We start from the raw sequence: 15,067 nt of genomic DNA, 5'->3' as shown, positions 1-15,067 counted from the left end.
CACAATGCCAAGCAGCTGCAATCATGCTCTCTGTATTAACCTCAGCAGCAAAACCACGATAGCCAATGTGATGCAGAACGTGTACATGGCAAATTGCTCTGTGGCGATACAAAGTACATCCTGCACTGCATAAGCCCACACACTTGACTGAGACTGGGGAAAAAAGATCAGCATCTGCAAGAGAAGCTTCCTGAAGGAGGGCCCAAAAATAATCAAACTATAACGTTAGAAACAAGAAAACACAGCAGCCATGTGCAGTATCACCCACAGCCTCAGAGGATACTGAGTCTTTCTACCTGCTGAGAATAAGAAATATTTTCATGAAAAACTTTTCTCTTGACTTTCTACTTTAGCCACATAAATCCATACCGAAACTGCACTTTACAAGAACTCTGACGTCTAGTGGGGCATTTAAAGAATTAAGGCTGCGCATTTGCTAGAAACATTACTATAGAGCAGAATTAATAGCCTATAAATTCATACATATAGAAACTAAAATCTACCAACTTCCCTTTACTGCCCCCAGGAGAAATTATACCAAAGTCACTATTGTCTAAGGAACACCCCCTGGGGAGGAAGAATCACTTATATTAATGAACAAAATCTCAGACAACCTTGCTGTTATTATCCCATAAAAAAAATCAGCTTCCCTTAACTAGTTTGTTGTTACCATTGCTTAGTGGGCAGGCATATATCTAGAGGCTCATATATGACATGCACCAACCACACTAACTGCTGCAGGGAGGAAGACATTTTCTCTCTGGACATGTTTTGGCAGGCTCGCATAATGTGGAAGGAAAGGAGATGGATTAATAAGCTCCTCTGCAGCATGTGCTATCATCAAAACTTGAGTACTATGAAATACAGTTCATTCAGTGTGACATGGCATGCTGCATGCTGCTCTCTTTGCTAGAACAAATGATGATGTGTATTCAAACACCTGCAGTGGTTTTCAAAGCGTGCAGCATCACAGCTGACAAAATTTAACTGCAAGCCCCTATCCTTCTCATCACCATGTTTGTTTATTGCCTTAGCACCAAGCAGGGGGAACGCTTACCTTGTTGCTGAGATTTACATTAGCATTTCTAGTAAGAAGCAATGACACCATGTCCACGTGGCCATCCTGAGAGGCAAGATGTACAGGGGCAATACCCTGTCTGGTTACAGCATTGGCATCAGCACCATATTCCAGCAGTGTAGTTGCTATGTCCATCTGGTTTTTCTTGGCAGCTATGTGCAGTGGCGTATAGCCATTCTGTCAACAGAAAGCACTTCATTGCAAGCTACTCATTAAACAATGGGATAAATTACTTTCCTGTACCTACCCAACTCTATGAAAGTTAAGTAATCAGTTCTAAAAATTCTGACAAACACAGTCAAATATAATATTAGCTAGTTGTACAAATGAATGTATCAAAGCTTTAAGCAGTCCAGTTTTGAAAGTACTGCTACAAATAGGAGGATTCTGGAAGAAACTTTCAAATTTGGGAAAAAAAATATCTATTCAGAAGAGCACAATGTATAGCAATAGCAATTTGAGTTTCATTTCACAGACATTTGCTACTTTTCCTTAAATGTATATAAAATCTTTAACAAACAGAAGAGCAGGATGTGTGTTCGTAACTCAGAACAGCTGTTATTGTTTGGTTTCTTTCCCATTTCCCAGTGTCAATGAAAGCATTATGTACATGAAATATGGCCTTTCCTGCAGCATTTACCCTAGCCTTACTGACAGGCTGTTTTTGTTCAGATCAAGGGAAAATTAAAGCATATAACTTTACAGTCATGCATTCTTTATTTTTTTATTCCTTCCAATATGTCTACCCAGTGAGCCCACTACTAAAAATAAAAATGCAGTATCTGTTGTATGATAAAATTTTATAATTCTAAAAAAGCATAGATTTGGCAGAAAATAGATAAATAGATATAAAGAATAACTGATTAGCACACAAATACCAAAACACTGACTAAGGTATGACCAGCTTTTGGTACAGATTGCAAAACCTGTTTAATCAAAGAACTTTGTCTTTCAAAAATGTATTAAACCTCATTGTAAAGCAAATGGCAAACGTGCACATGTAGGCATGTGACTAAGGAAGAAGGTCGGGGGGGACAAAACCCTAGCTGCATAAGCCATTTTGTACGGTATCATAAGTACCACATGCATGTCAGATTACACAGCCCAATAAAATCTACCTTAAGGCACAAAGCATTCACCTGGCTTGGCTCCTCCCTGCACCCCACAGGGCAGCAGGGCTGGACTATACAGGAAAGCAGGTCACAACTGATGCAGGGCGATGCAGGTACGAGCAAAGAATAAACAGGGGCACACAAATGATTACAAGAGAGCTTTAACAGTAATCTGTAAGTCAGAGATGCACAGCACTAACTCCATGTGGAAAAGGTTCTGTAACCTTCAAAATTAAATTCAGATTCAGTTAAGACCTTAGATACTAAGATACTTCAAAATGACACCCAGGAAACACAGTGCCACAATTAATAAGGGAAGTATAGAGCCACTGAATTTTCACTTTGAAGATAAAATGCTTCAGGAAAAACAAACACAATCCTCTCCCTTAGACTTCCTGCACGATACTGACATGTAAAACAGCATTGCCACATAAGCACCTACTAAATCCTAAATACTACATGCTAAATCTTGCACATATGCTAAACTGTGTTTTTTAAATGGAGCTCATGTATATTTTGTAAAATAACAAGTGTATTTTTCAAGCCTTTTTCTCAGAAATGGGCATACGTTGCTTTCAGTGGAATGGAGAGCAGCAGGTTGCCAAGAGAAGGCAAAAAGAAAGCTGAAAAATAAAAGCTGAAATTCGGTTCAGTCTCAGTCTGCATCTTCTCCTCATATAGGCTGTGCTCTGCCACTATGCATAGACGCAGAAGGGAATGGAGAAGTTTGGAAGGACAGGTATTGTGTTATTCTGGGTGGAGGGAAGAGGTAAAAAGGGAAAATGGTTAAAGATGAAGAGATAGAGAAAAACTGAGGCTTTGGCGGTGGGAGGGAGAGCAAGAGAAGTATTGTGAAGTGGATGCCAAATTAAAATTAGGCACAAGTCTAATTTTTGCCTATAAAAAAAGAGAATGGTTCATCAGAATAACTGTTTGTACCACAGCGCTGTACATGGCTATTTCCCATGCTCTTTCACTGATCACTCTTCAAGGCAAATGCTGCCCGGTCAGGCTAACGAGCCACTCTTAAAATCAGCGTTAAAGACAGGAGTGTCACAGAAAAAACTAACTGTGGAGCCAATGGTGAGATATGACATACCACATTTATTTATTAGACTACATTTACAAAAGAAATGGGAAATCGTCTGCTGTTACCAACATCAACTTTCAAATGACTGCACCGTGGGTGCCTAAAGCAACAAACATGCTGCCGTTAATTTTATTTAGTATTGATGCTTTTACTCAGTGTTGCTGTGGCTCACTTGCCGCAGAATACTAACGAATGCTTTCTTTTAGGAAGACTTACAGCTGGCACTTGAAGGCCTGAAGTGGCACCAGCAAAACTGTTCTGTTACAGATGGGGAAGCTAAGGTGACCTGACACGTGAGTTTGCGTAATATTATACCACAGCCTAGCGCTTCCACCTTGGTTTGGACTTCCCAAGCCCTTGGCAGTGGCTGCTGCAATCCCTGCCCCTACAGGATGCACAGCTTCCACTGGCAGTTTCTTTCAGTGAAAACTGAGTCAGTGTCTTCTCGTCCTCTTCAGGAGGCCCTTTCTTCCCCACAGTGGCATTTCAGAGTGCTGTGTTGCAGTAGTAAAAGATCAGAGATCACTCCAGTTCACCTCCTGAGGCACTGCTCTGGCAGATTGCCACTATCGACATTATTGATTTTAAACTGCGCCGTTGCTGCTGGCTATCCATGTTTATTTAACTTTCCTCTCTTTTGCACCACAAATTCTGGGACCTACCATGTATGACAGACTCTATCCTCTTCTTCAGCCATGCAGAAGGCCTGTAGTGTTATGGCTGTATTCAGTCATGTGTGAGAGGAAGGCAATCAAGGAGAGCTGTCTGTCTATCTATGATACTGGCTTTTCCATTAGCTCTCCATTTTGCAGAGTGTTTTTTGCAGTGATTTTAGGAATGTATCTGGATTGTTTCAGATGAGATATTCACACTGCACTTAGCCCACTTGAACCTACATACGCTTTCACCTTGTTTTACTTATTGTTGTTGTGCAACTATCGGTTATTGATTCACACTTAAAACTAGGGTCCACAAAAGATATAGACACTTTAAGCTTCTCTAAATTCTTTCTTCTACTCAGAACTAGAATACATTTAAATATTCATTCTTTCACATCCCCTGAAATCTTACACTAGTGTTGTCTTGCCTACTATAATTGCAATTAAAGCAGGGCTATGACTAGTTGTTTTATTTTCTCACCAGTCCATTTACACTGTGGTAGAAGTATTGTGAAGCACATTAATAATCACATACATTGTACTGAGAAACATATCACACGTCAGAAGTAATCCTGTGGCACAACAGAGGAGAACCACCCTTGTGTAGCAAAGCATTAACTCCAACCTTGCCCTGCACAGATGTCAAGATGCAATGATAGAAAGTTGGCTGGCTTGGACAAGGTACTAAGGAGACCAGACAAGTAAGTGAAAGCAAGGCTCAGTATTTGCCAAGACTGAACTTTATTGAAACTAGACATTTTAAATGTTTCTATATCTATATTTGCTTTTTTACTGCTATTTTATTCACCTGCAGAATTATTCTAACAGCTTTATGTGGTTGTGAGACATTAATAAACAAGGTCACTGACCCCCCTGTAATTGCAAGCACATACAGCCTAGAAAGAACCAGACAGGAAATATAAAGTGACACAAAAATCCTACATATTGTTCCCCCAGAGTGGCCAGTACTTGTACCTTGGCAGATGCGTGAGGTGAAGCTCCCTGGTCCAAAAGTAGGAGTGCCACTTTTTGATTATCGTAGTGTGCAGCTACATGCAGTGGAGTTAAACCGCTCTAAAAACACATGCAGAACAAACAAGTGCTGTTAGAGACCTTCTGCAGGGAAAACTTAAGAGTTTGGAAAATCGGAGTAGATAAGGTGAAAAAACACATTGGTTATTCATTCATGTATCCAGAGTCTTTGATAACTTTAAAATAAAAAATAAAACAGAGATTTGAAAATCCTTACTGAGTTGTGAAAGCCCTTTTCACTTTTCCCAGGGAAGATGAGCAGAGAAGCACATATCTGTGCTGCCCCCAGGACAGAGCAGGTAAGGAATTTTGACCCTGCGGTCACACCCTCGGCAATGTTTTTCTTTTACTGCAGTGGATAAGTAAACTGTCCCTTGGATCTGTAAAAATCCAAGCTGGGCTAGTTTAAAAAGCTTGAGGTCCTTCTGGGCTTTTCCCCCTGTCATGACACCTGGGGGAGCAGAGCCAGCTGCCTTAATACTCTGATAAGGACTGTAAATAGTCTGGGCAGGAAGGTTTGTCTCCATTCCCCTGGCTGGATACAGAGAGGACGTAATTTTGTTGTCAATTAATGACAATAAAAGTCACTTGTGTCAAGAGTTTGCTGGTTCTTGGCAGCCCCAACGGGGACTAGAATATTACATGAAACCCCTTCTAGTTAAACCCAGGCTGTGGATACTAGTGTGATGGTAAGTAGGTAGAAGGATATTATTAGACTATTACGTGCATTTAGATATTGCTGTGCAAGTGGCAGTGGCTTCTTCCATCCTACCTTTCCAGAAGCATCAGGAGATGCATTCTTCTGAAGCAGAAGGTTGGCTACCTCAATTTTCCCATATTTTGCCGCCACATGTAGAGGAGTAAATCCTTTCTGTAAGAGAAAGCAGTTACATAGCAGCCTCGTGCACACTCTTTCAGTGTAAGGTTTGTCTCTGATCTACAAGGATACTGCTGTTTGCATCCATGCCTTTACATAGTCCTGAGTACAGACAGAAAATCTGCAGATTCCCAAGTGCCCTGGCGGGTCTGGAGGCCCTCTCTTGCAAGGCAAAGCCCTGTCTACATTAAAACAACTGTAAAAAGGGAAGAGTCAGTTCCTTTCTTCACACCACCAAAGACCCAAGGAGTCAGTTCCGTTCTTCACACCACCAAAGACCCAAGGAGTCAGTTCCGTTCTTCACACCACCAAAGACCCAAGGGCAAGGCTGCGTAACAGCTTATCAACTCCCATCAGGAATTTCTGCCCTGCATTCCGTTCATTCCAAGAAAATGCATGTCTGATCACTGGGATATGTTATACATCAGGCTCTGAGGTAAAAGCATGAAGCTTTGTACTCTTTTAACAAAATGTAGTTTATTCTTACATTATTTGTATGCATATATGACTCTCGCAGCAATTAATTTACAAGTAGCACTTGCTACAGGTATATTTTACTGTTGACGCTATCACTTTTGCAACTCCCTTACCTTGGTAATGATAGATAAAGATGCACCATGATCCAAAAGAACAGAAGCTACATCTTCATGTCCTTCTCGAGCAGAAAGATGCAAGGGTGTATAGCCAGATGTTGTAGCTGCATTTGGAGATGCTCCTTGCTGTAGCAGCTGCTGTACTATATCTGCTTTTCCCAGTCGAGCAGAAATGTGCAGTGGTGTTTGGTCATCCTGAACATAAAGGAAACAACACAGTCCTACATAAGAAAACTAAGGCTCATATTTTGACAGAAAATATTTGCTCAGATTCTGTCACTTTTCAAAATTGCAGAAGAGCATTAATTCTACTGAAGTCTTACCTAGTGAATACTGCATGCTGGCTTTCCCTTTGTCATATAATAAAGGTATCTTGTGCTTTGTTGATGCATCACAAAATATTCTAGACAGGTACATAATCCATAACAGTAAATAAACTGATCAATTTTCTTCTTCTGGTTTTGCCTCACTTTGCTTTGCCACTAAGGTGCACTGAGTTTCCGGTTGAATTTGAGACTTTTCTTAAAATGCAGCAAATGCATAGCTCTGTTCCTCACATCTTGATGTCTTTTATGATTTCCAGCAACATTTAACAACTCAATCAGTTGTTTGGGATGACCTGAGGTGCTTAGCATATTATTGCCTAGTAACTTGCATTAAGTATCATATTCTGTGCTTTTTTTACTGGTCAATGATTTGCTTGGTATTTTGCAGATAACTTTACAGTGGATGTAACTGAAGATAAAGCGTGGTGTTGAAATTCACTGTCGTTTTCTCACTGCTCATTCAGAACACAATAATCCTAATGGTTTTAAGTATACGGGTTGCCCTGTCATGAGTCTCATTGTTTATTTATTTTCCTTCTGTGAAAATATTGTGGTTGTCTGTGACCTTGTTCTGAGTGTCTAATAGATAATTTCTTCCTTATTCATATTTGGTTTTGTATTTTTGTCCTCCCCATTCTCAGTTGTACAAACTTTGAATTAAGCACAGTATCGCAAAAGTATGGCCAACAAAGCCTATGACTTTATTTTTTTCGTATTCCTCACAAATCTATTCAAACATCTTTCTCTCCCCACTTTTCCCTGCTGAATTTCCTACCTTTTGAGCACTGCTAACCCACGTCCTGCAGCAGAGTAGTTCTGGGACGTTCTCTGCCAGGGAGACTTCTGCCCATGCCCATCCTACAATAGTGATTTTACACCTTTGGGATTTAGGATGAGAGCACATCAGGATGTGAATGCTGCTCCTCAGCAGGGAAATTCTTCTCTGACTGGTGGAGAGCCTTTGTGGTTCTTAAATGTTTCCAGTTTATGCCCATTTGGCAAAAATTTCTCACGGCTGATGTTAGCACTTGTGTATAATCTATTACTTGTATTTAGTTGTTATTTATGATAACAAATTGATCACAGGCAGTGGCAGTTTGCACAAATTAATTCATTGCATGAAATCACTTAGAAAATATTTGCATGACTGTGCTTCTGAGCATGAGCTGTTCACTTTCAAGGCTGTCTTTGGAGATTTATAGACCACATGATTCACTTCTATTGTCAGACTGCTTGCAGATATGAAGTGTATCTGCTATAAATGTTTAGTCAAGAGTTCCTTATAAGTAGATATTCTTACTAGTCACTTTATTTGTGAACCAATTCACAGATGGTAATTCCACAATGAAAAATAGATTTCTTTGAAATTGTATTCATTTAATCAGTATTTGAAAAAAAAAAGTTTTCCTGGTTTTACCTATTAAGACTGCTATTTATTGCATCCATTTATGTCATTTCCCTGTCTGTTTCCTGGAACTCTTTTATTTCCATAATTTTGTATGTTTCTTCAGTGGCTCTTGACCATTTCTTTTTCCTTCCCCCCTATCTCCCTCAATTGCAATTGTTTCTATAGGGTCTGTTCCTTCTTTCCAGCCCTAAGCTACATCCCCTTACTGTGCCTCCTTACTTTAGGAGGTGTTCATTAGAAGTACAATTATTTTTGAATGCATACAGGCTGATGCTTTAGGGACATGACTGGAAACACCAGCAGCCTAGGGTTTACAGTTTTGCAGAAATAAAAGCAGCTTTGAGGCATTCCTCCCCCTCCTTGATTCCCACCCCAAAATAAAACTCTTCAAACGCATAATAGTTTATATTAAAAGCTGACAAAAAAAAAGGGCCATGCTATTAACTTCACATCTCCTGCCTTTTCTCTTACATACAGATCACTGGTGACTACAGTAAAAGGGTACATAACAAAGTATCAGTGGTCATTACACCAAGGCCCTTGGCTTCATCTCCTTTTCTCTTCCCGAAAGACACATGCAAGATGAATGTGATTCCTTGCTTTGTTAAATATAGATAATCTAGGGTTATTATACCTCAACCATCACCTTACCTTAGCTTTAGCCTCCACCTGGGCTCCATTTTGTACCAGGTATCGAACAACTTCTGTCTGGCCCGCTCTGGCAGCCATGTGCAGCGCCGTTTCTCCTCTCTAGCATGCAGCAGTAAAAACAAAATATCATTAAAAACACACTGCAGGAAAAATAAACCCAAACAGGTTTCATAAATACAAAAATACTGGCGATCCAGTTCAGAATAATCTCCACTAGAATATTTTGTAGTAGTTGTCTGTGAACTAGATGGGAGATTAAGTCAATAATTGACCTCTTAGCTGTATGCTACAAAGCAGTTTATTTCAGGGTCAGATTCCCAACACAATAGTGCCTTTGTCACCAGTCTTTTGCTGAAAAGAGACAGTGCAATTTTTGTTTTTACTAGCATTTTATGAATAATGTTAAAAATAACATCAATTTAAATAGAGCCTAATTTAGTCAAACAATTTATTTCAAATTGTTTATATTCAGATACACATATATTTGGCTTTCCTCCTGCTATGCCCTGTCCCTCTACTGCCATTTGTTATCTGACAAGCATTGAAATGACTGAACAAGAGGAAAAAAAATAATTCCTGAGTACATTAATCTAAGGCTTCATGGACTTAATTAAAGACAAATCCAAGGAAACCAGAATAAATTCAGGAGGGAAACTGCTTCCTACATTTTCAGACATCAATATAACACCTGCTAATTTACAAATGGTGTTCCATTTTTATATAATCTAATAGAATTAGCAGATGAAGACTTGAATAAAAGATTGTCTTCTAACTGCACCTGTGTATGGAATGCAAAAGGGAGATTTTGAGGCCAAACTGTTAAAAAGAAACAACGAGCTTCTACTCTCCCCCCATTTCCCAACTTTCAAATATCCATCTAACAATGACTTCAGTTTTTACACATGCCTTGGGAGCCTTGGGGCACACAGTACACATCCAGTAGAAAAGCACACTTGTACGGCTGTATGGACACAGGCAATATGTCCCAACAATCTGCTGCAATCTGTTGATAACAGCAGAACTTTCCTTAAATGGTAGGCCCCTGGGGTCTGGGGAAAACAGTGCTCAACAGTCAAGTACACATCTCAAAAATTACATATGAGAAGCTACAGTGTGTTCTCACTCTTTACTTCAGAAAATAAAAAGAATAGAGTCTGCTTAAGGTCAGACTCTTTTGAGGTTTCCTCAACCTGTCAAGCATCTCCCAAGTAGGAGTCAGCAGGTTGCACTTTCCCCTGACTCCAGTAGGAGCCACGACTGCTATAGAGGTGGATGGTGAACACCAGAATTAGGCACAACAGTGCTGCTCCCAGATATTATAATGTATTCACAGTTCTGCCATGCTGAAAGGAAACCTGTTACTCACCACATTGGTAGTGTTGGGTGATGCTCCATGATGCATTAGCTGCGATACAATATTTACATGTCCCATGAAGGCAGCAACATGGATTGGAGTTAGGCCCGACTGAAAACCAAACCAAAATCAAACTTAAATTCCTACCTCCACACCCCTTTACAAGAATGCCATGGGGAAAATGTAAGTTATTCTAAAGTAAGCCCAAGTGCTTGCTTTTCTGAGAAGATCTCGTCTTCTCAAAAACTTATACACATGCTTAAACTAAAGGGCACACAGAATTAGAAACACCTATGAGTATGATTCATGAGCAAACATAAACACATTCTAGGAATTCAGTAATTCTTCATCGACTAAAATCAACTATAGCTAAGCAAGATTTCTTCCTTAAGTTTTTGCTAAATATCATCTTGGACCGGGGGGGGTGGGGGGGTGGGGCGGGGGGGGTAAGGTGGAAGCATTCCCAGTACAAAGATAAGACTTTCTGGAACATTCAGCTAATGCAAAAAAGATGCAATGTCCATTGTCCCCACCAAATCCAGTTGCTTGTGGATGAACAAATGGTCTATTGAACTTAGTGGTGAGCTCCATCCCCACTGTTTCTCCAGGAGAAAGGGAATTCAAAACTGTGGCATCCCACCAGAGAGGCACAGACACAAATGACATGGGCTAAAGAGAATTCCCCCTTCCCTCAGCACCTGTGGCACCATCACAAATCTGCACCACTGCCCTTATACAAGATATAAAAGACCAGCTGGAGGGAAAGAGAGGGAGAGAGAAGGAGAGAGGGAAAAAGGGAGCAGCCATTTAGCAGGGGATGACCTCAAGGATTTAGCTTTAGAAATTCAATCAATAGTTAATATTTTTCCATGTAGAACTACCCTGAAGCTTTTTCAGAGCTGCTTCTGCACAGTTGTACCAACAGTCAGCCAGAGGCTGCAGAAGGAGGTTTTGCCACCAAGAGAAGGAGAAAGATCAATGGATCTCTGGAAATGCCCTGATTTAGGCAGATTCCTCATAGATGTAAACAAGCCCCAGGAGGGTAGAGTTAAGGACAACACTTCTGTTCCTTTCTTATGTAGAACAGCAAACATGAGCAGGAAGGCAGAATAACTGCTAGAGTATGTTACTTCTTTTCTCTCTTTCACATAATTTACTAAATGCTTTTAAATAATAGACTGCAGGAAATACAACACGTGTGTCATCTTTGACTATAAACGCGAACACATACTGCAGAGATTCAAGCCTGCAGCTGAAAAAAAAGGTGCAGTATCTACAAATGGAAGTATGGAATCTACCTGGAAACCAGAGTTTACCACAGAAAAAGGTAATAGGCGTTATCTTTAATAAAGAGTTTATATGCAACAATGACTATGTGTGACATTTAGTACTTTTCTCTTGTTGCATTTGCATTGTTTATTCACATCTAGCAACCAACACTCATTTGCTCTCAGATTTGTTTGTGGAGGAATACTCTGAAGCTTTCCGGCCAATTTGTTTTGATGGCCAGATATAAACTTTCTTTCTCCCTAGAGAAATAGCAGCTTATGTATGGGTGCTGAGTACCAACTCCTAATTCTGCCTTGAAAGGTTGTTAGCATATACACAGCCACTGAAAGAAGCAAGCAGGAAGGTAGAGCCCTACAGTTAAGTACCACGATGAATCTCAACAAATGCAGTCAAATGTGGTTTGAGATCATGTGAGATCCTGGGGAGGCAGCAACAGGAAATAAAGGAAGAGCTCTTGCTTTTGGAAAGTTTTTATTTGAAAAAGCAATTCAGAGGGTACAGATCAGACTGTTAACCTGGTTCACTCACACAAGACAGTGTAGTTAAGTGTTGCTGTTGCTTTCATTCTCTTAATTCTTTGCATTTAAGAGGGATAAAATTGAATAAATAGTCTTTCTACTTCCACATTGACTGATTAATATAGAGGACAGGCATCACATCTTTTCTGTTAAGGTTCTCTTTGTGCTTCTCACTCATTTGCTAGCGTGACTTCACATTAGACTCTGAAAGCTGCATCTACAACCCCCATGGTTTTTAACAACTAGTCTGGAGATACGTGAGCTGGAGCAAGGGCAGGCTCTGATCTCTCTCAAGAAATCCAGGAAGGGAGCTGTGTGCTTTGCTACTGAATAGTTGGAACAAAAACCCATGCATCAAATGAAACTCCATTTTGGGGTGGTGAACTACTCCCAGTTCTACCTTTTTTACTCAATGGAATTGTTTATCATTTTCTAAACTGGCTTCTTCCACAGTGGTCACACATTCCTATATGTGACCTTTCCTCCTAACTTAGTAGAATATACATACACATAGACAACCCAAATTTTCCATAGGTACTTAATTAATGTCTAAATTGTGCCAATAACTGGGTGTAGACTATTTCATGCTGACTGAAGTAATAGCATATTGATTTCTGTCGAGCTGATTTGTGATGACTTGTGATGGTTGGTGAACATAACTTCCGTGTGGAAAGCCAAAACAAGGTCTGAATTAAACCACCTCTCAAAACAGGACTTGAGTGAAGCAGTCTTCACCTTGATCTCCGTAACAGGGTGAATTTCATCTTCAGTGCATTAAATTACAGGCAAAGGTTGGCAGAAATGATAGATCTTTTTAAAAATTTTCATCTGTTTCGTTTCACTTGTTACTCCTACTGTATTCCCAAAGTATAACAATTGTTTGGGTGTTGTGATCCATTAGGGCAACTGACTTTATTATTCAGTTTTATTATTGGTATTTATTTTATTATTTGGTAATACCTAGTTGAAAATAATGCTACATGCTCTTTCAGAAATATTTAAATATTAATCAATACAGTTACAATGAATTTTATAGGAAAAAACAAAGACAAATATGAAAAGACCACTTCTTACCTCAGTCACAGCTTGAATTGATGCACCGTGCTTCAGAAGAAGTTCCATTACTTTTATTCTGTTCTTCTTGCAGGCAATGTGAAGAGGTGTGAAACCATTCTGTAAACAAGAAAGAACATACTTTTTGATACTGCGTATGTCATTAAGAAGTAGAATTGGGTATGGAATTCACATAAAACATTACTCTGTTTTAACAAAACACCTCCCACATCTGTTTTGGCTGCACTGAAGTTTTCATGTAAAAGAGAGAAAAAACTTCTAAAAAGAAAAAGATGTGTTTCATATAGCCAGTTTTAATTATGAAATATATTGCCCTTTCCAATAAGTAATTGCTTTTTAAAAATTTTCAGTTCACCTAAAACTATCAAAGCTTCATTTTTTGCTTAGCATATTCACTGTTATCTGGGTGGTGTTTTTTGTTGGAGTTTTTTGAGGGTTGGGGGTTGGGGTGGGTTGGTTTTCTTTTGACTTTTCAGAACTGCTGGTAAAAAAAACACTTTACCTTTACAAGCTCTGGCATTTGGATCTTCTTCTAAACTAATCTTACTACTTTTTTTTTCATTCATTACCTGCCAGTTGACTGTAATTACAATTATTTTGCCCCCTTCTTTAAAAAAAATTGTGTGTGCAGCAGAGTTAATATTTAAAACTACCATCTTATTTAGTGTGAGATGATATAACGGAAAACAAGTAAAACAGGCAAATAAGCTGTCCAGAGCACCTGCAACTGGCACAGTAACATGAGAGCACTGAATGCTGGTGCCGTTCTGTATATTCATCAAAACACCCTTTGCAGAACAATTCTGAAAACAGCTGACAGAACTGGTCCCTCAAATCTGATCAAAATTAGCTTTTGTACCTGCCATATAGTAAAGACTATCATATGCTTTTGTAACATGAGGTCAGTGCAATTGTCTGTTCCAGTTAAGTGCGAGCAGTGGACAACGTCCAGGGTAAGCTCAGATGTGTTTCAGGGAAGAGTGAGCTCGAGCTCCAAATACTGCACTCAGGCTCCGTCTACTTAATCAGCATGAGTGGGATCAGGACAGAGTAAAAGGAAACACCAAAAGATTTAGGGGAAAAGGAAATTTGTGGCTAGGTTACCAGACCAATGACAGGCCACTGCCAACGACTCTGACAAGCTAAATCTGATGATGATTTGCTTATTTCAGAAAGCAAAAATAAATATTACAGGCCTAGAAGTGTCCCTACTTGCTGGTTACATTGCACAAAACACTTATATTGTAATACCTTGACCAAAGACACCTGAAGACAGGTTGATCTGACACAAAAAACAGAGGGGCTGAGAGAAGGAATTATGGAGCCTATGCTGTTTTCAAGGGAGTCAATTCCATTTGGCTTGTGATGGTTTCAGGAGCTCACATAATATTTGAGGAATTGAATGAGTTAGTACCATCAGGCTGTGAAACCAACAGTGAACCCAATTAATGTCAGAATGTAAATTTGTTTGGAACAGTTATTGCACAGCAAATCAAAAAGACATTTTAAAAACAATGTATTGCAAGTATAATTTTGAACAAAATGCATTAATGCATTCAGTTTGTATGCAGTTTAATGGCACTAACAGATTTCATTGCTGAAGTTTTTAAAGTAGAAAGGCATATGACTCCATTGACATAATTAAAAAAATACCCCAAAACATTCATTATGTAACTCATTCCTACTTTTTACTGTTTCACATCTTTGAGAGCTTAAAAAAATTCTCTCAGTTTTAAACGTTGCTGATTTTTTTCTCTTTACAAACATTTAGAAAATGAGAATTCTCTCCATACCAAAAACTACAGCAGTTACGTCTGCAGCTGCTTCATCTATTCAGAATCATAACAAGCCACCAGCAGGCAAAAGTGCTCTAGTTACAGTAGAAATTCATAAATCACTGTTGACTGTCCATAAGCAAAGCTCTGCTCTGATTGCATGATACATTATCAACACTTTGAACCTCGAGCATCCTCTCTTGGGCTGTAGCAATACAACATATCCTCCC

The 15,067-nt window shown here is 39.4% G+C and overlaps 1 protein-coding gene across 24 annotated transcripts in view; it reads right to left on the bottom strand.

The window, feature by feature from the left end:
- The window catches only part of ANK3 (ankyrin 3), a 385,183-nt gene that overhangs the window by 100,288 nt on the left and 269,828 nt on the right, over window positions 1–15,067 (bottom strand). For all 24 annotated transcript variants that reach the window (XM_049809737.1, XM_049809736.1, XM_049809743.1 and 21 more), the window contains 7 exons: window positions 13,063–13,161; window positions 10,193–10,291; window positions 8,827–8,925; window positions 6,439–6,636; window positions 5,744–5,842; window positions 4,915–5,013; window positions 1,058–1,255 (listed from right to left, as the gene is read on the bottom strand). In XM_049809737.1, the coding sequence (XP_049665694.1) occupies window positions 1,058–1,255; window positions 4,915–5,013; window positions 5,744–5,842; window positions 6,439–6,636; window positions 8,827–8,925; window positions 10,193–10,291; window positions 13,063–13,161 (891 nt within the window). The remainder of the gene's footprint in view (window positions 1–1,057; window positions 1,256–4,914; window positions 5,014–5,743; window positions 5,843–6,438; window positions 6,637–8,826; window positions 8,926–10,192; window positions 10,292–13,062; window positions 13,162–15,067) is intronic.

This window comes from Accipiter gentilis, chromosome 9 (genome assembly GCF_929443795.1).
Source record: "Accipiter gentilis chromosome 9, bAccGen1.1, whole genome shotgun sequence".
Lineage (NCBI taxonomy): Eukaryota > Metazoa > Chordata > Aves > Accipitriformes > Accipitridae > Astur > Astur gentilis.
The sequence above is the reverse complement of the archived record's forward strand: the minus strand, read 5'-3'. Positions and strand labels throughout refer to the sequence as shown.